Raw genomic sequence first — 24,808 nt, 5'->3', positions numbered from 1 at the left:
TTTTTTTTTTCTTTTCTGTATTTTGTAGAGATGTGGTTTTGCCATGCTGTCCAGGCTGGTCTCAAACTCCTGGGCTCAAGCAATCTACCCACCTCAACTTCCCAAAGTGCTGGGAGTACCACCACACTTGGCCCTTTTCTCATTTTTAAATTGGGTTATTTGTCTTTTATTGTTGAGTTTTAAGAGCTTTTGTTTGTTTTTGCCATCCTGTGCCACTCTGTCACACAGGATGGGGTGCCGTGGCGCCATCTGGGCTCACTGAAACCTCCAACTCCTGGGTTCAAGCAGTTCTTCTGCCTCAGTCTTGAGTGAGCCACCACTCCTGGCTAATTTTTGTATTTTTAGAGAGCTAGAGTTTCGCCATGTTGGCCAGGCTGGTCTCAAACTCCTGACCTCAGGTGATCCGCCTGCCTCGGCCTCCCAAAGAGCTGGGATTACAGGCGTGAGCCACCGCGCCCGGCTGAGTTTTAAGAGTTCTTTATATATTCTAGATACCAGCCCCTTAACAAGTGGCACAGAGCAACTATGGCAGAGGGCCTACAGAGAGAAGTTTGTGCCCTGTAGATATACACTAAAACATTTTGGAGAAATGGAAAAATATGGGTTGATACTTTCCATTGCAACAGAATTCTTTTAAAAGACAAAAGAACCTTAGAGATCCTCACCAAATTTCAGGATGAAGAAAACAGCTATTGGAAATTCTTGCTCTAATCTTACCTAAGGCTGTATTAGTCAGTGCTGTTTTAGTTGTAAAAACTAAAAACTCAACTCAAACTAGTCATGGAAGAAAGGAGTTAATTGGCTGAGCAGCAGAGAAGTTAAATCCTGAGGTGAATTTGGGGCCCCCAAGATGTCTGGGCCTCCTCGCTCCCCCTCTTCCAGCTCCACCCCAATCACTGGCATCATTTGCCGGCCAGGCCCTTTTGTTGCCTTCACTGTGGCAAGAAAGCAGCTTCATTTCCGGTTATCTCACAGCACTGCATTCAACAGAAAACAAAGCAAGCCCTTTCCTTGGAGTTTACAAATGACTCAGGATTCACTCCGATTTGACCAGGAGTCAGAACCCTAACTGGCCAGGCCTGCAGTCACTTGTCTACCCCTGATGCCAGGAACAGAATGCATGGATGAGAGGATGGTGGGTGGTTCCTAAAAAGGAAATTCAAGCACTTTTCCTAAAAGAAGGGGGAATGGATGCCAAAACAACACATCTCCCACAGAGAGAGTAGACACTGGGCTTGTGAAGCCGCCCCATACCTTCCGCACAGAACTGGGCTTCCCTCGCTCGTGCCCCTGACGGAGCCTTGTCTTCATCCTCCATGATGTATTCATCGCGTGGCGTCGTCATTGTTTCCTCCTCTGTCTCCAGTGTCTTCTCTTAGTTCTCAGCTAGTAAGGGAAGGAGGCCGGGCGCGGTGGCTCATGCCTGTAATCCCAGCACTTTGGAAGGCCGAGGCAGAAGGATTGCTTGAAGCCAGGAGTTTGAGACCAGCCTGGGCAACAAAGTAAGACTCCCGTCTCTACGAAAAAGAGAAACAAAAGTTAGCTGGGCATAGTCCTGTGCACCTGTGGTCCCAGCTACTTGGGAGGCAGAGGCAGGCAGAGTGCTTGAGCCCAGCAAGCTAGGATTGCACCACTGCACTCCAGCCTGGTGACAGAGTGAGACCTCGTCTATAAAAATTATTTTTAAATGCAGAGGGGAAGGAAATAAGGAGGTAACTACTGAAAGAATGAAAGTTCATGCTAGGAACATACCACAAAATGCAATGGGGACTCAAAGAAGGGCAGGATTGAAGGGGACGGGAAACCTATTCTGGGGTGTCTTTGAGGGCCCTGAGAAATAAAACAAAGGAATGGCAACAGGAACCCAAATACCCTCTTTATTACTGCTAGAGGGCTGGACTGGAGGACACAGCTTTAGACCTGTGAACTAAGTAAGCTGCTCATGCAAATCCCACTAGGAGGCAGGCTCACCCACCCAGCCATGGCAGCCCTGGACTAGGAAAGGTTCCTTTAGTCCTGCAGGGGTGCAGCCCCCTTAGCGAGAGCGGTGGGATTTTGTACCCTGCATGTGCTCATTCCCAAGGTGATGGAGGGGCCAACCGGCCTACGCAGGACCAGTTTCCCCTCCCCACCTACCTATCCAAGCGGTCATCTTTTATTTTCCCTGGGGCAAAGTAATAGAGGGGTGGAGACAAGGCAGGAAGGTCACCTTAGCGGAGCTCCCTGAACATGGGAGGAAGCCGGTAAGGTTTCCAAAAGCTCACGGAGACAGTGGCATTTAAGATGGGCCTCTCCTACAGTCCCGAGCAGGAGGAAATGCAGACTCTGGGTCAACACTCCTAGATGTGGCTTCTGGTCAACCCCACTGTCAAGGTGGCTCCACTCTTGCCCAGTGGCTCTCTGTAATAACCGCCCTCTTACCTTGCCTCCTGGCCTGGGTTGCTATGGTTGCTCTACAGCTTGGTACTTGGGTCTCGACTTGCTCCTATGTGTTTGTGCATCTCTGTGCCCTAAGATTCTCTTCCAGCTATGGCTGGCTGTGTTCCTCTGCACCTGCCACACTGCAATGAGCGGGTCTATTTCCAGGTCTGGCAGCCCCGGCTACTGGGCTCCTTCCCATAGTGGTAAACTGGGCCAGGCTGAAGAGATGATATTAATCTAAGCTGAGCCAGAAACTCACCAAGCGCAGGGAAGGAAGGAAGCAGGAGCGTATGCTTCACTTTGCTCCCTAGGCTCCAGACCCCCGACTGCCTGCTGGGAAAACTGGGGCAACTCTTGCCCACATGAAGCAGAGAGCCTCGTTCCTGAGGCGGGGCGCTGGTGGCGGCTGCCTGAACGTGTGTTCGCACTGGCGACTTGGATCTGGTCCTGAGAAGAGTTGACCCGCGTTGTCTTTGGCCTTGCAATTCCACATACAGCCCCCTCCTTGATGACGAAAACAGATGCTTCCATGAGGAGTTTTTGAATTAGGAAGAAATTACCTGCTATGAGGAACAGTCTCACATACTGAGGAGTAAGAGGATGAATACTGTAAACACTTTTCTTTCTGAATAATAGACTAATAGAGCTTTGGATTGTCCATGCATTCTGAAGGGAAGAAAAGGCACTTATTTGCTGCCTTTTGGCATGATAGTCGAAGCCCAGGGGTTGCATCAGATTCAAACAGCTTGGTCCCCAAGTCCTGCAGGGAAAGGGACCAAGGCATAGACATGAGAGCTAACAACCACCAACGTCGAGCAGGCCCACATAACCCTCTGCACAATGCCTGCCCTCTGCGGTCACGAGAAATGATTTCCACACGTGCTGCAGCTAAGATAATGAACAGGTGCTTCCGAACTCTCTGCCAGAGCCCAAACTAGAAGACACGATCTGTAGCTTGGGATCTGAAACCTGCAGGCCATGAGGAAGGACACAGAGAGGGCAAGGGTGTCAGCTAAGGGACATCAGCGAGGATGGCTGCAGAGGGGTGTGCAGAGCCCCAGCACCGTGCAGGTGGAGACAGCCCTGCTCTAACGCCCAGCGCTGGTTGTCCGCACAGGGATACTCTGTAGAGCTCACGACAGACTCTGTTTCAGGGCGGGCTCCCTGGAGGCTGACTTTGAGATGGAGATTTGCAGGCAGGGAGTGTACTGGGGCTGCTCTCAGGTTCTGCACCTACAGGAGAAGGGAAGGAAGCCGACTTGCTCAGAGGGAGAAGCTGGGCTGCAAGGCAGTCCCCTCGGCTGAACCCATGGAGGGTTCTGAAGCCTTAGAAAAGTCTCATGGCCATCCCAGCTTCAAATGCCCCCATCCCCACCGAGCTGAGGGGCCAGACCTTTGTACCCCAGCTGCAGCCAGTCACTGGGTGCATACTGTCCTCAGAGAGGAGGTGGGACACTGGGTGGGGAAGCTCTCTTCACTTGGGGTAATTCCTGAGGAGGGCGGTGAGCCAGCAATCCTCCCAGCAGCTGGGGCAGAGCCTCTGTCTTGAGGGGGATCTGGATTGTGTATCAGGGCATCCACAGCCTCTCGTGCCACTCCGATCCACTCCTCCGGCTACGTTCTGGGGCAGCTTGTCTTTCTCTGCAACAAACTAATGGTTTATCAGATGACCACAGCCCCCACCACTGCAGCTGTGCTCGAGGTCTGTGATACTCCCCATCTCCCTCTTCTATCCTTTGTTTATTTATTTAGAGACAGTCTGGTTCTGTTGCCCAGGCCGGAGTGCAGTGGTGTGATCACAGCTCACTGCAGCCTCCACTTCCCAAGCTCAAGGGATCCTCCTGCCTCAGCCACCTGAGTAGCTGGATCTACAGGTAGGTGTGCGCCACTGCACTCAACTCATTAAATTTTTTTTTTTTTAAGAGATGAGATCTCACTATGTTGCCCAGGCTGATGCTGAATTTCTGAACTTGAGTGATCCTCCTGCCTCAGGCTCCCAAAGTGCTAGGATTACAGGTGTGAAGCACTGCACTCAGACTTCTATCCATTTTATTTTACTTTACTTTTTTTTTTTTTGAGACCGAGTCTCACTCTCTTGCCCAGGCTGGAATGCAATGACATGATTTCGGCTCACTGCAACCTCTGCCTCCCAGGTTCAAGCAGTTCTCCTGCCTCAGTCTCCTGAGTAGCTGGGATTACAACCATGCGCCACCATGCCTGGCTAATTTTTGTAATTTTTTTTAGTAGAGACAGGGTTTCACCATGTTAGCCAGGCTGGTCTCAAACTCCGACCTCAAGTGATCCTCCCGCCTCGGCCCCCCAAAGTGCTGAGATTATAGGCGTGAGCCACTGCGCCTGCCTCAGCTTCTATCCATTTTAGATGCCCCTCCCTGCAGGAGGCACCTCAGCTGAGCCCCTGGCCCATCACACCCTCTTCAGGCCATGGTTGCTGCACCTGTGCATTTCCCATCAACAAGGGGCAAGAGCGCACAGGGACATATTCCTTCTGGCTCCCACTGTGCAACTACAGCCCATCTCTTTCTGGTGGGCAGGGTCCACTACTCCTGCCAGGATGGTGGCTCCTGCTTCTTGCCTACTGGTTCCTTGGCGTACTTTCACTGTATCCCTTGATGGAGACATTTCCTCACTGGGAACCAGAATCTAAAATCCTCAAAGCTTAGAGTTGTGGTAACAGGAATACCCCAACGGGATTAATGCAAAGTGGAGCCACTCCTATCTCTACCCCTTGGTTCCTGGACTTATATATTCCTTCCAGTGGGACATAGCGCCTTATTGGTTGTTGATTAGAGTGTACACTGTGCCCTGGAAGGTGGTGTCCCCTCCTTACTTGGTATCATCATCTCTGAGCTGGCATCTCAGCTACGCCTTCAACAGCCCATTTCTTCTCTTCGTTCATGCCAGTATCTTCTGGGTGGTGCAGAATGTGACAGGACCGGTGATCCCATGGTCACATGCCGTTGTCATGCCTCCTTGGCTATGCAATGAATGGGCCCTTGGGTCTGATGTGATGTGATGTGGGATCCTACGTCAGCGGGTAAAACACTCAGTCAGCCCTCAGATAGTGGTGCTGGCTGAGGCCCTGCCGGCAGAAAAGGTAAGCATGTGTCCATTCTAGTCAAAATAAATTTCTGCCATTTCTAGAATGGAAGGGATCCACTGTAGTCAACTTACTATCAAGTGGCTATGTATTCACTTTGAGAGTCATTGCCATTTCCGAGGATCAGCACTGATGCCTTGCTGGCAGGCTGGACATTCAGCAGTGGCAGTAGCTACATCAGCCCTTGTGACTGACAGCCCATGCTATTTGGTCCGTGTGTTTGTCCCCATCCCTGCCACCATAGCTGCTCCTTCTGTGCCCACTGTGTCAGTTCTGGGGTGGCTGATGGCATCTGGCTGACATCCAATTGGCGAAACCATTCTGTCTATCTGGTTGTTTGGTGTTTCTTTCATGGTAGATGCTCTCTGGCGAAACCATTCTGTCTATCTGGTTGTTTGGTGTTTTTTCATGGTAGACGCTCTCTGGCGAAACCATTCTGTCTATCTGGTTGTTTGGTGTTCTTTCATGGTAGACGCTCTCTGGCGAAACCATTCTGTCTATCTGGTTGTTTGGTGTTCTTTCATGGTAGACGCTCTCTGGTGGTCCTCTTCACACTTCTCAGCTACTCACATAGTCCATCCACATGCCTCTGTCCCCGACATCCTTGTCCGTGATCATCTCATCTTTCTCCTTCCAGACCCCTGATCCACGCATCAAGGCAGCTGCTAGTAGCCGTGAATGAATACAAAGTGTACCCTTGCGCTACATGTCTTTCCATACAAAGCAGACGAACACATGCACCACTGAGAGGATTAATCCACTGGGGGAACTTCCCTTGCCACTGTTTGTCAAGAGCAGCCTGTGGTGGGCTGTACTGTAGTCACCGTTCATTTTTGGCTTGCACCCACGTACCAGTCTGACCCGTCTGTGAATCAAGACAAAGCAAAGGCTTTCCTCTTTTGTCAGCGGATCACAAGGGACTTTGCCCCCTGTGCAGCCACAGGCGTGAGCTGAGGGAGAAACCCTGGGGCCACACTGGCAGGTGACATGTGTCTGGGCCACCTGACTGTGTAGCTCTGTTCATGCCCAGTTCTGGACATACCACTTCCATCTTACTATGGATTATTGCTAAGCCCATTCGACTTTATGTCTTGCTGAGTCTGAAAGGCAGAACCTAATGAATAACGAACGGTTCTAGACACGTGGTCCCTTGGTGCCCGTTGGTGAAGTATTCCGTTTCTGCCAGGGTCTAGTAGCCCTCCAGGAGGGCTTTTCAAAAGGTGTCTAATTCCCTGCTGCAGATAGTATGGTCTTGCTCCAGAACCCTGTAGACCTATATTGTGATTGTCCTCCTGGGGCTTGCTAGAAACTCCACCTTGGATACCTGTAATATAATGGAATGAGCAGAGGCTCAGCAGAGGTGCGTCCTGAGGTTGAGGGGAATCTAAAATGGACAGTACAGGCTTGAGCCACGTTATATTGTATTGTTTAGGGGAGGGTGCTCGCAGCGCATTACCACCTGAACTCTGCCTCCTGCCCGATCAGTGGTGACACTGGATTCTCACAGGAGAGTGAACCCTATTGTGAACTGTGCATGCCAGGGATCTAGGTTGCTATGACAATCTTACTAATGCCTGATGCTCTGAGGTGAGGAGTTTCATCCCAAAACCATCCTACCCTGTCCGTGGAAAAACTGTCTCCCATGAAACCAGTCCCTGGTGCCAAAAAGGTTGGGGCCCACTGGTTTAGGGAATAATGACAAAAAAGTGGGTATGTGTTTAGTTTAGATGCAATTTTTCTTTTTCCAAATATTTTCCATCCACAATTAGTTGAATCCCTGGATGCAGAACCCGTAAATACGAAGGGCCACCTGTACATACCATTTTTTAAAAAAATCTTGGCCGGGCGCGGTGGCTCAAGCCTGTAATCCCAGCACTTTGGGAGGCCGAGACGGGTGGATCACGAGGTCAGCAGATCGAGACCATCCTGGCTAACATGGTGAAACCCCGTCTCTACTAAAAAATACAAAAAACTAGCCGGGCGAGATGGCGGGCGCCTGTAGTCCCAGCTACTTGGGAGGCTGAGGCAGGAGAATGGCGTGAACCCGGGAGGCGGAGCTTGCAGTGAGCTGAGATCTGGCCACTGCACTCCAGCCTGGGCGGCAGAGCGAGACTCCGCCTCAAAAAAAAAAAAAAAAATCTTAGCTGTGGGGACAGGCACGGTGGCTCACACCTGTAATCCCAGCCCTTTGGGAGGCCGAGGCCGGCGGACCACGAGGTCAGGATTTCGAGACCACCTTGGCTAACACCGTGAAATCCTGTCTCTACCAAAAATACAAAAAATTAGCCGGGCGAGGTGGTGGGCGCCTGTGGTCCCAGCTACTTGGGAGGCTGAGGCAGGAGAATGGGGTGAACCCGGGAGGCGGAGCTTGCAGTGAGCCGAGATCGAGCCACTGCACTCCAGCCTGGGCGACAGAGTGAGACTCCGTCTAAAAAAAAAAAAAAAAAAAAAAAAGTATTAGCTGTGAAAAGAGAAGTGGTATCTAGAAAGGGGAAGAGTTAAAGCCTCTTTTTAAAGACTTTTACCCCCAAAGGCTTTTTTGAAGATGAACTCGATTGTGTTTATGTACTGATGGGAAAGAGGCAGTAGAGATGGAGAAAATGGCTGCATTAGAGAGGCTCAGCTGGAGTTTCTGAGGATTCGTTTGGTTTATAGGCTATTGGTAGAAAATTTATGTATACATATAAAATCAAACCCACAAAGTACTTTTTTTTTTTTTTTTTTTTTTGAGACAGAGTCTCCCTGTGTAGCCCAGGCTGGAGCTCAATGGCACGATCTCGGCTCACTGTAACCTCCGTCTCCCAAGTTCATGCAATTCTCCTGCCTTAGCCTCCCAAATAGCTGGGATTACAGGCATGCACCATCACATCTGGCTAATTTTTGTATTTTTAGTAGAGATAGGATTTCACCATGTTGGCCAGGCTGGTCTTGAACTCCTGACCTCAGGTGATTTGCCTGTGTCAGCCTCCCAAAGTGCTGGGGTTACAAGCGTGAGCCACTGCACCTGGCCAAAGTGCTCCTTTTAAAAAATTATTATTATTAAGAAATCCACTTCTCTGTCACAAAGTCCAGGCTGAGTTAACAGTGATGAGTTCCAGAGGCAACTACACCCCACTCCAGGTTTTCTGGTTACAATCACTGTATTCACCCTCGACCTCAACTGAAAACCCAGACCCAGGAGGCCTCAAGTCCTGCCCTTCTATTCCTGGCAGATGCCAAGATCAACTATATAGGAGGCTTTTTTAGAGAAAACAAACCCTCCACTCTATGAGGCAGATAGCAACCCCAAACCACCAGTGGGTTGGGGCCTGCGCAGGCCTCACTGGCTCCTTTTAAAAATGTTTTTAGACAGAGGGCGTAGTGGCTCATGTCTGCAATCCCAGCACTTTGGGAGGCCGAGGCAGGCAGATTGCCTGAGGTCAGGAGTTCGAGACCAGCCTGGGCAACATGGTAAAACTCCATCTCTACTAAAATACAAAAAAATTGCTAGGCATGGTGGCATGTGCTTGTAATCCCAGCTACTTAGGAGGCTGAGGTATGGGAATTGCTTGAACCCGGGAAGCAGAGGTTGCAGGAAGCCAAGATCCAGCCTGGGCAACAGAGTGAGATTTTGTCTCAAAAAAAAAAAAAAAAACCCTGGCTCAACATGGTGTCAAATACTACTTTCTGTTACATACACATTTCTTTTTCATTGTCTTCCAGATGAAATAAAGCCTCATTCATTCAAACTAAAATCGGACAGGATGGATAGGAGAGACCTAAATTTCAGTTCCCAGGAAAGCATAATCTCTCTTTGGAGAAACAGTTACTTTTATTAAGAACGTCTAAAATCGCGTAACTCTTTAGCTACAGTAAAATTCCTAAATGCCTTGGAACCAGCAGTTCATTTCACACCAAGAGTTTATAATATTTATTTCTGTCAATAAGGTGCTTAAGTATAAGATTTAAAAAGGTAAGGAAACAACTTAGCAGTTTTGTTTTAATGAGGTTGAATACAGAATAGTAATTTAATACACTTTGAAATCATTTAGCCAGGTTGCTCATGGGCGAGTAAACCTGTTTACCTTCCAACACTGTCACCTTTGGGTCAAAAGGAGAGGGACAGTTACTACTTGACCTAGGGCATCTGCCCCAACAAACTCTTTTCTGTTGTCCTTTTACCAAAAGGTTGACATATTTGCAGATTGCGATGGGGCACCTGCCCATGTGACTTTCTCTGGACTGTCCTGGGCTCTCAGGTTGTGACACACGTCCATTCTTGGACTGAAGAGTTAGCAGAGAGGAGTGTTTGGGGTGCTTCCGGGACAGCCAGGAGGGGAGGCTGAGGAAAGATCTGATGGCAGGCATCAAAGGCCTGAACAGTCCCCGTTCACCAATGGTGTCTTCACTGCCCCCTACCCCATCCTGGTGTAACCACCCAGTGGGTTCGCCTTGCCTGCTGCATAGACAGAGCTGATTTATCAAGACAAGAGAATTGCAATAGAGAAAGAGTAATTCACATTATTTGAGTAATTCATCATTACTCAAATCAGTATCCCTGAGCATTTGGGGATCAATATTTTTTTTTATTGAGATGGAGTCTTGCTCAGTTGCCCAGGCTGGAATGTAGTGGCGCAATCTCAGCTCACTGCACTCTCTGCCTCCCGGGTTCACGCCATTCTCCTGCCTCAGCCTCACAGTAGCTGGGACTACAGGTGCCCGCCACCAGGCCTATCTAATTTTCTGTTTCTTTTTCCCCCCAAGATGGAGTCTTGCTCTGTCGCCCAGGCTGCAGTGCAGTGGCGTGATCTCGGCTCACGCAACCTCCGCCTCCGGGGTTCACGCCATTCTCGTGCCTCAGCCTTGGGAGCAACTGGGACCACAGGCGCCCGCCACCAAGCCCAGCTAATTTTTTGTATTTTTAGTAGAGACGGGGTTTCCCTGTGTTAGCCAGGATGGTCTCGATCTCCTGACCTCGTGATCCGCCGGCCTCGGTCGCCCAAAGTGCTGGGATTACAGGCTTGAGCCACCACGCCCGGCCTAATATATGTATTTTTAGTAGAGATGGGGTTTCACGGTGTTAGCCAGGATGGTCTCAATCTCCTGACCTCGTGATCCGCCCGCCTGGGCCTCCCAAAGTGCTGGGATTACAGGCGTGAGCCACGGCACCCAGCCTAAATTTAAGACATTTTTCTTTTACCAATAATTTTAAATCTTTGTTTCCAAAAGATTACTAAAGTCTTGTGAACAAAAGGCATTAAAGTTTCTTTTTTTTCTGATAAAATATGATTTAAGTCCCGATTTTTCTAAGCCAAATGATCAGAGCTCTTTATACATAAATATTACACACACAACACATATCAGTACACAGACAGACAGAAGATCCAGTAATTAAGATTTTTCATTTGCTAGTTTTTTAATTGGATTACAGGCTTTAGGATGGAGCCCTTGGAGGAACAGGGCCAGGAACACTTGTACTTTCTAGGGCCTAATAAGCAGGCACAGCTGGAAGGCAAACAAATCCCCAAAATTAAGGGTGCCATTTTATTCTGGTTCCTGGATCCCCCAAAAGGAGGGAAATACTGTGGGAGAAGATCATGCAATGCTCCTACCAGGCATTTCATTGCAAGGCAACCCAAAGCCAATCAGCCCATTTTGTAATCAGCCCATACTCTATGGGAGTCTCATCTCTCAGTGCGGGGTGGGGTGGGGATGCTTCCATATCTTCCAGGCGGCCAAGAGCATGCTTCTCTGATCCAAGCATTCAAAGAGCCAGTATTCCTCCATAACTGCCATTAGCCATTCCTTAAAGTATATTTCCTACCTAGTTATTACATAGCAAGGCTAAAAGCTCTCCCATAATGCAAAGTAATTTTTGATACCGCCAAAAGTAAAAGCCATCAGATAACACAACGCACAACAGAACAGAGTCTTAGATTTTGAGAGGAATCTATTTTTTTTTTTCCAATTCTGGCGTTCCATGAAAAAAACAGGTTTTTCTCAGAATGGGGTTTGTGGTGCCTCCTCTGCTTTTTCCCAGGATTCCCAGGTTGTAAGAATTTATCTTAGGTTCTCTCATGCTGACATCAAGAGTGGCAAGAACATAAAACGGAGAAAAACAATTGAGTTGACAGAGAAGAAAACCCTTTTTCTTCAGAAAAGTAAGATCCAAGAAGAGAAAAAACATAAAGACCTTTTAAATACGTGTATAGCTTGGGGTGATATCCAGATAGATAGATAGATAGATAGATAGATAGATAGATTAGATAGATAGATATAAATTAAGCTGATTTTAACTACAGAGCTCTTTTTTATAAGAAAAAATTATTTAAGGCTGGGCACGGTGAGTCACACCTGTAATCCCAGCATTTTGGGAGGCCGAGGCGGGCAGATCACGCGGTCAGATCCAGACCATCCTGGCCAACATGGTGAAACCCCATCTCAACTAAAAATATAAAAATTAGCTGGGTGTGGTGGCACATACCTGTAGTCCCAGCTACTTGGGAGGCTGAGGCAGGAGAATCGCTTGAATTTGGGAGGCAGAGGTTGCAGTGAGCCGATATTGAGAGGTGACAATGTGCTAGCAGTCCTCACTCTCAGCGCCTCCTCGGCCTCAGTGTCCACTCTGGCGGCGCTTGAGGAGCCCTTCAGCCTGCCACGGAACCGTGGGAGCCCCTCTCTGGGCTGGCTGAGGCTGGAGCCGCCTCCCTCTGCTTCCAGGGAGGTGTGGAGGGAGAGGCGCGGGCAGGAACCGGGGCTGCGCTGGCGGGCCAGTGTGCGTTCCAGGGGGCGCAGGCACAGCAGGCCCCCCACATGGAGCCGCCAGTCGGTGCCACCGGCCCAGGGCAGTGAGGGGCTTAGCACCTGGGCCAGCAGCTGCTGAGGTTGCGCCGGGTCCCCCAGCAGTGCCTGCCAGCTGGTGCTGCACTCAAATTCTCAGGGGGCCCTAGCTGCCTCCCTGCGGGGCAGGGCTTGGGACCTGCAGTCCGCCATGTCTGAGCTCCCCCACTGCAGTGGGCTCCAGGGCGCCCTGAGCCTCCCCTGCGGGCACCGCCCCCTGCTCCCTGGCACCTGGTCCCATCCACAGACTGAGGACTGAGGAGTGCAGGCGCGGCTTGGGACTGGCAGGCAGCTCAGCCTGCAGCCCTGGTGCAGGATCCACTGGGTGAAGCCAGCTGGTCTCCTAAACTGGATGGGGACTTGGAGAACTTTTATATCTAGCCTGAGGATTGTATGTGCACGAATCAGCACTCTGTGTCTAGCTCAGGGTTTGTAAATACACCAATCAGCACTCTGTGTCTAGCCCAGGGTTTGTGAATATACCAATTTGTACTCTATCTAGCTAACCTAGTGGAGACTTGGAGGACTAGCACTCTGTGACTCTGTGTCTAGCTCAAGGATTGTAAATGCACCAATCAGCACTGTGTGTCTAGCTCAGGGTTTGTAAATACACCAATCAGCACTCTGTATCTAGCTCAAGGTTTGTAAATACACCAATTGGTATTCTGTAGCTAGCTAACTCTGTATCTAGCTAACTAGCACTCTGTGACTCTGTGTCTAGTTCAAGGATTGTAAATGCACCAATCAGCACTCTGTCAAAATGGACCAATCAGCTCTCTGTAAAATACACCAATCAGCTCTCTGTACAACGGACCAATCAGCAGGACGTGGGTGGGGCCAGATAAGGGAATAAAAGCAGGCTGCCAGAGCCAGCCACCAGCAACCTGCTTGGGTACCCTTCTGCCTTGTGGAAGCTTTATTCTTTCACTCTTTACAATAAATCTTGCTGCTGCTCACTCTTTGGGTCCACGCTGCCTTCATGAGCTGTAACACTCACCGTGAAAGTCTCCAGTCTAACTCCTGAAGCTAGCAAGACCATGAACCCACCGGAAAGAATGAACAACTCCAGACATGCTACCTTTAAGAGCTGTAACACTCACCACGGAGGTCTGCAGCTTCACTCCTGACAGTGAGACCACGAACCCACCAGAAGGAAGAAGCTCCAGACAGCTGAACATCTGAAGGAACAAACTCTGGCAGACACACCATCTTTAAGAACTCTTAACACTCACCATGAGGGTCCATGGCTTCATTCTTTAAGTCAGTGAGACCAAGAACCCAACAATTCCGGACACAATATTTGCCACTGCACTCCCGCCTAGCGACAGAGCAAGATTCTGTTTCAGAAAAAAGAAAAAAAATCCTTTAAAATCTCTTGTTACCAGACTCTAGCCAGGACAGCCAATATTTCTGGCTTTTGAATTCTACCACAGGTAACTTTCCACAAGAAATTTGTAAGTTTTAACTAAGGTTATAATTTTTTTTTTTTTCCGAGATTCCTTTCTTTTTTTTTTTTAATTAATTAATTTTTTTATTATACTTTTAAGTTCTAGGGTATATGTGTATAACGTTTATATCATGTATAACTCCCCAGTGCAATCCCTCCCTCCTCCCCCCTCCCCCTGATAGGCCCCAGTGTGTGATGTTCCCCTTCCCGAGTCCAAGTGATCTCATTGTTCAGTTCCCACCTATGAGTGAGAACATGCGGTGTTTGGTTTTCTCTTCTTGTGATAGTTTGCTAAGAATGATGGTTTCCAGCTGCATCCATGTCCCTACAAAGGACGCAAACTCATCCTTTTTGATGGCTGCATAGTATTCCATGGTGTATATGTGCCACATTTTCTTAATCCAGTCTGTCACAGATGGACATTTGGGTTGATTCCAAGTCTTTGCTATTGTGAATAGTGCCGCAATAAACATACGTGTGCATGTGTCTTTGTAGTAGAGTAATTTATAATCCTTTGGGTATATACCCAGTAGTGGGATGGCTGGGTCATATGGTACTTCTAGTTCTAGATCCTTGAGGAATCGCCATACTGTTTTCCATAATGGTTGAACTAGTTTACAATCCCACCAACAGTGTAAAAGTGTTCCTATTTCTCCACATCCTCTCCAACATCTATTGTTTCCTGACTTCTCAATGATTGCCATTCTAACTGGTGTGAGATGGTATCTCACTGTGGTTTTGATTTGCATTTCTCTGATGGCCAGTGATGATGAGCATTTTTTCATGTGTCTGTTGGCTGTATGGATGTCTTCCCTTGAGAAATGTCTGTTCATATCCTTTCCCCACTTTTCGATGGGGTTGTTTTTTTCTTGTATATTTGTTTGAGTTCTTTGTAGATTCTGGATATTAGCCCTTTGTCAGATGAGTAGGTTGCAAAAATTTTCTCCCATTCTGTAGGTTGCCTGTTCACTCTGATGGTAGTTTCTTTTGCTGTGCAAAAGCTCTTTAGTTTAATTAGATCCCATTTGTCAATTTTGGCTTTTGCTGCCGTTGCTTTTGGTGTTTTAGACATGAAGTCCTTGCCCATGCCTATGTCCTGAATGGTACTACCTAGATTTTCTTCTAGGTTTTTATGGTATTAGGTCTAACATTTAAGTCTCTAATCCATCTTGAATTAATCTTCGTACAAGGGGTAAGGAAAGGATCCAGTTTCAGCTTTCTACTTATGGCTAGCCAATTTTCCCAGCACCATTTATTAAATAGGAATCCTTTCCCTATTTCTTGTTTTTGTCAGTTTGTCAAAGATCAGATGGCTGTAGATGTGTGGTATTATTTCTGAGGACTCTGTTCTGTTCCATTGGTCTATTTCTCTGTTGTGGTACCAGTACCATGCTGTTTTGGTTACTGTAGCCTTGTAGTATAGTTTGAAGTCAGGTAGCGTGACGCCTCCAGCTTTGTCCTTTTGACCTAGGATTGTCTTGGCAATGCGGGCTCTAAGGTTATAATTTAACCATGGATGCATAAGGTGCTTCAAAGAGATGGCGAGCAGTTTTTTGTTTTACAAGATTTAGAATCTCTCCAAGGGTACTTCAGAGAAAGGAAAATTCAAGACAGTCAAGACAGGAAATCAGAAACCAGCCATGGGGGGTAAAATTTCAATAAATGGCAAAGTTACACAAGTAACAAATCAGAAAGGCATCATTCCCAAAGCCAAGAATTGAACACGGGTCAATAATGTCAAAAGATAAAGCCTTAGTTAACTGAGCTCCACAGCACTGAGCAGTTTCTACTGCTTTTACCAGGAGAAGTCTACAGCAGCCAATTTCAAACTTGCAAAGGCTTTTAACTGCTCAAGTTAATTTTTAAGGCTATGACATGAACCCTAAATTTCCTGTTCTCTGAATGGTGGAGACCAAGAGAATGTATCCCCACATAGTCACGAGGTTAAGGACACAAAACAAGACAGAGAAATTTCATCTGGTATTGGTTTCAGGGACGTGCAGCGAAGTTTGGAACCAACCAGCCTGCAGGGCTGGCTTGAAAAGTGGGCTTATAGAAGTCCTAAACCCACGTTCTATCCTGTGGTACCCTTCTCTCCGTTACAGAAAGATAAATTCCTAGCACAAAGTGCACCAAATTTGCTACAGCCTAAAAACAGTCTCACAAATACCTTTTTTCTATTAAACTCTAGCAGAGAAGACAAACAGTGACATTTACCATTTATACACACACACACACACACACACAGCAGAAACTTGTATGGTAAGAATTTCTTACCCTTTCTGTCAGCATACTAGGTTTCCAGGTTCCCTTTCTCTGCAGCTTCCAGAACAGATGATCCTGCTCGCTGTGCCACAGCTGTGGGGGTCAAGCCACTTTATAAAAGATCAGCCTTTTCTGTTTTATGGAACCATACGCAAAAGATTCTCAATTTTGCAAGATGCTGCCCAACAGGCTGCACGGGGAGCCGAATTCACATTTTCCATCCCAATAGAAGCAAAATACACATAACAAAACACGAGTCACCTCGTTCAGCATCCAACATTGACTTGGCAAGGCTCAAATTTTTCCTGTTGGTCCCTGCCATCTTTGATCTACTCACAGTGCGGGGGGTGACCTCGGATCCTGAATTCAATGGGTGGTCTCTGAGCAGTCACCTTGAATCAGGCCTGTGAAACTTTTCAGGTCTCACTGAATGTGACCAGATAAACAAGGTGTGATCTCCAAGTTAGGCCTGCTGGACTTCCATCAGCAATTCCTTCAGAGATCCCCTCCATATATACAAACACACACAGAAAGATGAGTCAGACAAGGCCTTCCAAATTAAGATCCCTAACCAAGAACTCCAAGAGTATCCCTTCCAAACTATTCTCCTATTCTCCATCTGACGAATCTCCCTGATAGAAGTCTCCCGAACCAAGATCATAATCTTGTGGTGTCCAGCTGCATGTCTCCTCTTCCTACTTAGTTAGGGAGAGCCAACTGAGATGCCCCAGGAGCCAAGCTGAGACAGACACCCCGTGGTGTAGCTACATACACCCCACCATGCAGCTACAGAATCAGTCTGGAGAAGGAAGGAGGCATTGGCAGCATCTAGGATACTCACCAACCTGAGACCCCATGATGGGGCTATAACTACAGACACTCCATGACCTGGCTACAGACACCCTGTGATAGGGCTACAGTTATGGGATGTCTCCCCAAGACTATTTCTCCATTGCAATTAAGTTCATGCACATTGGGCTAGCAGCGCCCTACTGGCAGAGACAGTGCCAGAGTCAGCCCCTAGTCCAAGAGAACTATGTGGTCGCTTAGGCTGGCCTCTGGATCTGTCACCAGAGGGGGAGCTATCGAATCATGGACAGGTAGCCACAAGGGCTATCCCAGATGAACCCCCGACTTTGTAACCATACAATGGATTCATTTTGCCCACTGCCTAGACAGAGCTGATTTATCAAGACAGGGGAACTGCAATAAAGAGTAATTCACGCAGAGCCCACTATAAGACTGGAGTTTCAACATTACTCAAATCAGCCTCCCTGAGCATTCGGGGATCAGAGTTTTTAAGGATAATTTGGTGGGTGGCGGAAGGCCAGTAAGTCCGGAGTGTTGACTGCTTCGGTCGGAGACGAAATCATAAGGAATTGAAGCTGTTTTCTTGCACTGAGTTGGTCCCTGGGTGGGGGCCACAAGGTCAGATAAGTCACTTTATCCACCTGGGTGGTGCCAGGATCCATCAAGTGCGCGGGGTCAGCAAACTACCCATGATGTTAAGAGCAGTTTAAGGAGGATCATAATCTTGTGGCCTCCAGCTGCATGTCTCCTAAACCGTAATTTCTAGTCTTATGGCTAACTTATTAGTCCTACAAAGGCAGTCTAGTTTCCAGACAAGAAGGAGATTTGTTTTGGGAAAGGACTGTTATCCTCTTTGTTTTAAACTATAAACTAAGTTCCTCTCAAAATTAGTTCACAGAAGCTCAGGAATGAACAGGGATAGAAGCAACATGCAGTTGCTTAGGTCAGACCTCTTTCACCGAGCTACAATTCTGCAATGGCGGTAACCACTGGAGTCCCCAGCCCCTGCAGAGACATGCGGAGCCCCGCCCCACCCGCACTCTAATAAGAGAATAGGGCGGGCGCCCCCGCCTCTTCAAACAAGTGAACACCTGGCAGGATTCTAACAGGAACCCGGCCACGTTTCTCTGCGGGGGGGACTGGGACGACCGGAAGATGGCGGCGGGGTCCGAGGGTCACTCTCCAAGGCGCCCTTGACGGCTCTCGCTGCCGGGCCACCTACCTTGCTAGCAGGCGGACTCCGCGCGTTGCATGCAAGGGCGGGAGGTGGCAGTGACGAGCACTTGGCAACACCAATAAGCACCCAGGAGTCCAGGTCGCGCCCAATCAAGGCCCAGGCGGCGGAGACAGGGTAGGGTGCGTGCGGGCGGCGCGTGTGGCAGTCGCGGAACGCGCGGGAGCCTTCCTGCCGCCGGGCCTGAGCTGTCCGTTTCCTCTCTGTCGCGCCTCCTGCATCCCGGCCTCCGGCGCCCGCCGGAGGTCGCCGAGGAGCCAGAGGGCCGACTGGTCTGCGGCCCCAGCCCAGGAGGGCGCGGTGTAGCGGTCGCGGAGCCATCCCGGCGTCTGCTGCCATGACCGACTCTCCCCTCAGAGGGGACGCTTCCTCAGCGGTAGCTGCAGAGAGAGACGAGCGGCGGCTCCTGGCCGCGGGACCGTGAGACGGGTTCGTGGCCGGCCAGTTAGGGGGACGCTGCGGACCACCGCCTGCGCCCGGCCGGGCTGGTTCCTAGGGCCCCGGGGGCTCGTGGCGGGCCCCGCGGGAGGCGGCATGTTCCCGCGGAGGCTGCTGGCCGCCTGGCTGGCGGGGGCGCGGGGCGGGGGCCTGCTGGCGCTTCTGGCCAATCAGTGCCGCTTCGTCACGGGCCTGCGCGTGCGGCGCGCGCAGCAGATCGCGCAGCTCTACGGCCGCCTCTACTCCGAGCGCGCACGCCGCGTCCTTCTCGGCCGCCTCTGGCGCCGGCTGCACGGCCGTCCTGGCCATGCCTCTGCCTTGATGGCGGCGTTCGCCGGCGTCTTCGTGTGGGACGAGGAGAGGATCCAGGAGGAGGAGCTGCAGAGGTGGGCGCTGCGGCGAGCTCGTTCTGGGCCGCGGGGTGGGGGGGACTTGTGAACCCTGGGGCCTGCCCTGTGGTCGGTGGCCCTTGTTTATACCCCGGGATGTTTTAATTGGCGGTGCAGTCGATTGAACCCGCTTGAGCAAACCGCGTTGTTGTTTGCCTCTGTGTCAATTTGATGTGTCGGGTTATAAAATAGAACTGAAAGTGTAGGCTGTTATGTAGGAGGGAGACCGAGTGGGGCGAGCAAGGCAGTAAAGAAACAATGTAGAAATAAATTAGATACCGAAGGCATGGAGGCCCTTCTTCACGTAATCTGTTATCTTTAACACACGCAAAAAGGTGCAAATTCAAAACAGATTTTAAATTTGGCCTGAGGGTAGTGGGCTGCTATTTGCAAAATGACTTCGATCCAGATGGGACTTAGGCCTGTGAGAAATGGCAGGAGAGCCCTCTGTCATTCGTGACTCGTGGCAGAATGAGAGCCTGGAAGGGATTTTGTCCAGGTTACACAAACCAGCAGCCCAGACATTTGAACCTGTAAGAATTAGGTCAGAGTTTTGCGATGTTAACCATAACTTTGGGAATAGTGTCCCATTAGACTCTGAAGTCATGCTGTCGTCATCAAAACTAAAAAGCCCAATGCCATTGATTACATTTGTTAATCTGTAGTTCTGAGACGATAGTTTCCAGGTAATGTCATGGAGAATCTTTGCTTTGGCTCTTGGTTTACCTTGTGTCTGTATTTTCTTTGCAACAGATATTCTTAAACTGTGCCCTCCCTGCACAGAAAGCACTTTGCATCTAAACTCGAACTGTGATTTCGGGAACCAGAAACAATCCCCTCCCTCCGCAGATTCCACACCCGCCTGTTTATTCTTGATATTTCCTCCACAGGGAAACAACCTGTTATTCCACATTTTTTGTTAGGTTAAAAATGGAAATAACCGCAATAAAGTTTATACCATGGACTGTGTGGGAGGTGTAACACCCAGATGCCATGCAGCTATTTGTGCCACACTATGAATTGTGGGTAAATGGAGGTCTATCTTAAGAACTGGGAATACTTTTCCTAGCAGGAAAGATAACTTTTATAAATGCAACTTAAAATCATAACCGTAAACAACCTTATTCGCAAAAACAGTTAAGCTATCAAAGCATGATATGTATTTTGCCTAGTTTCTATTAGTATTTTTTTGCTACTTGGCTTTTGGTTATAATCAAAGTCTCGGGTGTGAGAAATAAAAGAATGGGAATAAAAATTTTAAGGTGAAAAATTATCATTAACTTGGAATTTTCGTTGTTGATGATGAAATATCTGTGTTCCACAGTTAAGCTTGAGAGGAAAATCTCCAATTGGAATTGCTGGGGTAAGAGAAGAGAGGCCGGGCGCGGTGGCCCAAGCCTGTAATCCCAGCACTTTGGGAGGCCGAGACGGGCAGAGCAGGAGGTCAGGAGATCGAGACCATCCTGGCTAACATGGTGAAACCCCGTCTCTACTAAAAAAAATACAAAAACTAGCCGGGCGAGGTGGCGGGCGCCTGTAGTCCCAGCTACTGGGGAGGCTGAGGCAGGAGAATGGCCTAAACCTGGGAGGCGGAGCTTGCAGTGAGCTGAGATCCGGCCACTGCACTCCAGTCCGGGCGACAGAGCGAGACTCCGCCTCAAAAAAAAAAAAAAAAAAAAAAAGAGAAAGACCAGAAAAGGGCTACTGGGTATGAAAGAGAGGAAAGGAGAGTCCGGGGGTGGGATTGAATAGTGTTGGGGCTTACGTAGTAGATGACACTCTTTGGCTTATTTTATGCATTTTTACGGATGGTATTAATAGGTCCTGGAGCCTCGCACTGCTAAACAGAGTTAGTGGGGAAAAAAGATAGGAAATGAACATAGTAAGCATTTGAGTTAGTCGCCACTTACCATGGGAGAGAGATCAGACCAGTTCATGACTGAGCCAGGAGTATTCATTCTATTTTCCTCTGGTCAGACTGTCCCTGAAACCTGGAGGCAATTGAAATACTTTTGGTTGTAATCCAGCTCCTAAAGAGGGACTGCTCTGAGTTAACCAGCTTTGGAATTTCAGGAGTTCAGATGAACTCCAGAACACTTTCAAGCTGCACTTTGACCCTCCTTAGGTCGTTGTAGTAAAGGCCCTCATTTAACATTTCATTGTTCGGTTCATGCTTGAATTTGGTTTTTCATATAATTAAAATTTGATCATGTTGTTCATCTTGAGGATGTTTTTTCTTCTTCTTTTTTTTTTTTTTTTTTGAGGCGGAGTCTCGCTCTGTCACCCAGGCTGGAGTGCAGTGGCCGGATCTCAGCTCACTGCAAGCTCCGCCTCCCGGGTTTACGCCATTCTCCTGCCTCAGCCTCCCGAGTAGCTGGGACTACAGGCGCCCGCCACCTCGCCCGGCTAGCTTTTTTTGTATTTTTTAGTAGAGATGAGGTTTCACCGTGTTAGCCAGGATGGTCTCGAACTCCTGACCTCGTGATCCGCCCGTCTCGGCCTCCCAAAGTGCTGGGATTACAGGCTTGAGCCACCGCGCCTGGCCGAGGATGTTTTTTCTTTTGAAAATATTTGTTAATGTGATAGGAAGGCAAATATGCTATTCAACAACCATATCTTGGTTGCGCAGTGGTTCCTTAGGTCTTTGTTTTGGTAGCTTGTTATGTTTATATTTTGTTAAAATATTCTGGGTACAGATTAATTTATTTGCTTTGTGTTTAAGTATTCTATTTGCTTTAAGGTAAGCACTGCTGAGGTTGTCATAGCTAGCTTAGAACGTCTTGGATTTCGTTTGTTCTAGTGAGATGATTTTTGGGTAGCTTCCATGATGGAGCACAGTTGGAGTGTGTCTCAAGTGCATTTCTTTCATTGTTAATGGAAGAAGAGCATGATTGTCACGTGGCCCCTAAATCACAGCCTTTGGCTTATCTGTGCTGATTCTGTACCAACTTGTCCTGGCACAAACTAATTCTGACATTGCTGTTTTGGTTAAGCGGGTGGAATGTGCAGGGTGTCTTTTTGAACATGTGCCTTAAAGTGGCATGTGTTTTCCTTATGTTATTTGAGTCCTATTCAGAATGACAAAGCATAACTTTGCCTTCTCGTCTTTTGTGCTTAAGAACATCTTAGCAAATAGCGTCTTATTAATCAAGCAATAGCAAGAAAATTTGAGAAGTGATTTTGACTGACTGCTATGGCCAGATGTAGAAATCAGATCTTTTAATACTTGCTCTAGTACCCAGTTGTTTTAAATTAAACAATCAACAAAAAAATCTTGGGATTGCTGTTTTTGGTGCTAGCTGGCATTCTGTGATTCCAGGGCGAATCTAATGGAAAAATACAGTAGTCATATTTTTGATTGCTTTGGAACGGTTAAAAAAAAAAGTTACAGGAACAAAGAGAGGAAGGATGTTAAGAAATGAAAGGCTAGGGGAAAATGTTCCATTAATCTCCTCATAGTTTTTTAAAAGTTACAGTTCATTGCTCCAGAAATTTGAGTAAATAAGTGCCGTTAAAGATGCATAAAGAAAATTGGCCATTTTCTCTTTTCTGTCTTTCAGGGCATTTGGGATACATTAAACTCCAGTGTGTTATTTACTAGATAAATGATAAACATAAAGTCCTTTTATCTCAAAGGAACTTTTTTTTTTTGGTCCATTGTCACTTTGGGATATCTTACTGGTAAACCCTTAAACCTCTTGTTAGATCTTCAGAGCTGCATAAAATTAGACCTCAGTTTTTTGAGGTGGTCTTCATTATTTTACCATTAACTAGTTGCCCCAGAACTGCAGTGAGGTAATTGATGCCCTGCCCTGCCCTGCCCTCCCCTCCCCTCTGCTCCCCTCCCACCCCGTTCCCAGACAGAGTCTCTGTCGCCCAGGCTGGAGTGCGTTGGTGCGATCTCGGCTCACTGCAACCTCCGCCTCCCAGCTTGAAGCGATTCTCCTGCCTCAGCCTCCCGAGTAGCTGGGATTACAGGTGCCTGCCACCACACCCGGCTAATTTTTTGTATCTTTAATAGAGATGGGGTTTCACCATGTTGGCCAGGCTGGTCTCCAACTCCTGACCTCATGATCTGCCTGCCTCGGCCTCCCAAAGAGAGACATAATCTTACTGTCACCCAGGCTGGAGTGCAGTGGTGTGATCTCGCCTCACTGCAATCTCTGCCTTCCTGGTTCCAGCTGTTCTCGTGTCTCATCCTCGCCAGCCGCTGGGTCTACAGCGGGGGCGCCACCATGCCTGTTTAATTTTTGTATGTTTAGTAGAGACGGGGTTTCACCATGTTGGCCAGGCTGGTCTCTAACTCCTGACCTCAGGTAATCCTCATACCTTGGCCTTACAAAGGGCTGAGCCAGGCGCCTGGCCGTATGTCTTTTTTTGGCGGGGGATGGAGTCTCGCTCTGTTGCCTAGGCTGGAGTGCAGCGGCATGATCTCGGTCCACTGAAGCATCCACCTCCTGGTTTCAAGCAGTTCTCCTGCCTCTGCCTCCCAAGTAGCTGGGACTACAGGCATGCCCTACCACACCCAGCTAATTTTGTGTGTGTGTATTTTTAGAAGAGACAGGGTTTCACCATGTTGGCCAGGCTGATCTCCAACTCCTGATCTCAAGTGATCCGCCTGCCTTGGCCTCCCAAAGTGCTGGAATTATAGGCATAAGCCACTGCGCCTGACTCCTATGTCTTTTATTTCTAGGTGTGTCCTAGATCAGTAGACCCTACCTTTGACAATAACTTGGAATTTGAGGAGGAGGAGGATTATGTGAAGTGAGGCTGTTGTCTTACTGAAATTCCTAATTGTAGGGATGGCTTCATTTAAGTAATTTTGGAGCCTTATACCAAACTCCATGCTGGCGGCAGGACCCCAAGATGAACCATTGTTGCACTTACTTTGTTTTCATGGTTGTATGCCTTCAGTTTCTATAGCTTTCAGTCCAGCGTTTTTCAGATATTGAAATGATTTTCGTTTTGGAGAAAGAAAGACATGGTCTCTCTTTTCTTGATCCTTTTTCTAATCTGCTGATTTTACTATTTTGGGAATAATCTCTTTTGTCCTTCTTTGCTCTGTTAAGTCTCTTAAGATGTGAAGATTTAGTCAGCCATCCCATCCAAACAAGATTTGGCACAGCAGGCTAAAGAGATGTATCATGAGAGGCTTTCCTTTTCTCCACATATATGATACTGAGTGACTTTGTGCTCCTGTGTGTTAATTGGGTCTTGTCATGTTAGCATTTATAAGTTCAGACCCTTCAGGGATTCCTAAACCTTGGGACAAAATAACTTAATCATTTACATTTTTGTGAAGCAGTCTTGCTCTAGCGTTCATACTGTGTCTCCACAAGACATTTCCGTCCCTCTTCATAATTTTAGTCAAAGCCACCTAGCAACCTTTAATTATATAGGAGAGCTTGATTAAGCAGTGGATCAGATACTCTGAACCACCTTGATTCTTGGAAGGCCATGAAAAAATGTTGCCTGTAGTTAATAATTTTCTTAAAACTTGATTAACTATGTAATTCTTTTATGAGCCTCTGATGTTTTAGTAAGACATTCCACCAGTGGAAACATGCTCCCCTTTATTATGTGCCGAGAATGATACTTGGGCCAGGTGTTGTGGCATGTGCCTGTGCTTGGGAGGCTGGAGGATCACTCGAGCCCAGGAATTCGAGGCCAGCTTGGGCAGTGAAAAAAAAAAATTGTTTTTTTTAAAAGAATGACACTCAGGAGTTGTGCTTAGTTATTGTTCAAGGATGCTTTATAGTCCTCAAAAATGCTGTAATTGATGCCCTGTGGTGCCTGATTGTTCTCTGAGCAAATCTAGCTGTGGTTTTGCCTTTGCTTTCTCTTCTGCAACATCTAAATGCCTACCC

The 24,808-nt window shown here is 48.0% G+C and overlaps 2 protein-coding genes across 12 annotated transcripts in view; one reads left to right on the top strand and one right to left on the bottom strand.

Annotated features, from left to right (window-relative positions):
• Nucleotides 1–777: 777 nt before the first annotated feature.
• LOC117099587 lies at nt 778–18,667 on the bottom strand. 11 transcript variants are annotated; one of them, XR_004443898.1, is made up of 3 exons: nt 16,408–18,022; nt 2,681–2,925; nt 778–1,517 (listed from the first exon to the last, which is right to left on the bottom strand). XR_004443898.1 is itself a non-coding variant. In XM_033238851.1 (3 exons), coding segments are annotated over exons 1-3 (597 nt in total). In that variant the 5' UTR covers nt 18,454–18,667; the 3' UTR covers nt 778–1,516. The 11 variants fall into 11 exon arrangements, 4 of the variants coding, with proteins under 4 accessions (XP_033094742.1, XP_033094741.1, XP_033094743.1 ...); XR_004443896.1 differs by lacking the exon at nt 16,408–18,022 and adding an exon at nt 5,270–5,902 and having other exon boundaries at nt 2,681–3,654; XR_004443901.1 differs by lacking the exon at nt 16,408–18,022 and adding an exon at nt 5,270–5,902.
• STARD7 (StAR related lipid transfer domain containing 7) overlaps nt 18,250–24,808 on the top strand; it is a 24,397-nt gene continuing 17,838 nt past the window's right edge. The window contains exon 1 of the mRNA XM_033238844.1: nt 18,250–18,938. Within this exon, the coding sequence (XP_033094735.1) occupies nt 18,649–18,938 (290 nt within the window). The 5' untranslated portion in view covers nt 18,250–18,648. The remainder of the gene's footprint in view (nt 18,939–24,808) is intronic.

The sequence above is a fragment of the Trachypithecus francoisi genome, unplaced genomic scaffold (assembly GCF_009764315.1).
Source record: "Trachypithecus francoisi isolate TF-2019V2 unplaced genomic scaffold, Tfra_2.0 Lachesis_group17, whole genome shotgun sequence".
In the NCBI taxonomy this organism is placed as follows: domain Eukaryota; kingdom Metazoa; phylum Chordata; class Mammalia; order Primates; family Cercopithecidae; genus Trachypithecus; species Trachypithecus francoisi.
Note: the sequence above shows the minus strand (reverse complement) of the source record. Positions and strands in the feature narration are given on the sequence as shown.

Excerpts from the sequence above, each read along its gene's own strand:
- LOC117099587 (XM_033238850.1), bottom strand. The coding sequence starts at position 18,453 with ATGGCAGCAGACGCCGGGATGGCTCCGCGACCGCTACACCGCGCCCTC. Across the intron at positions 2,926-18,102 it reads GGAGTCCGCCTGCTAGCAAG|GAGGGGGCTGTATGTGGAAT; the intron begins GTAGGTGGCCCG and ends TTCGTCATCAAG.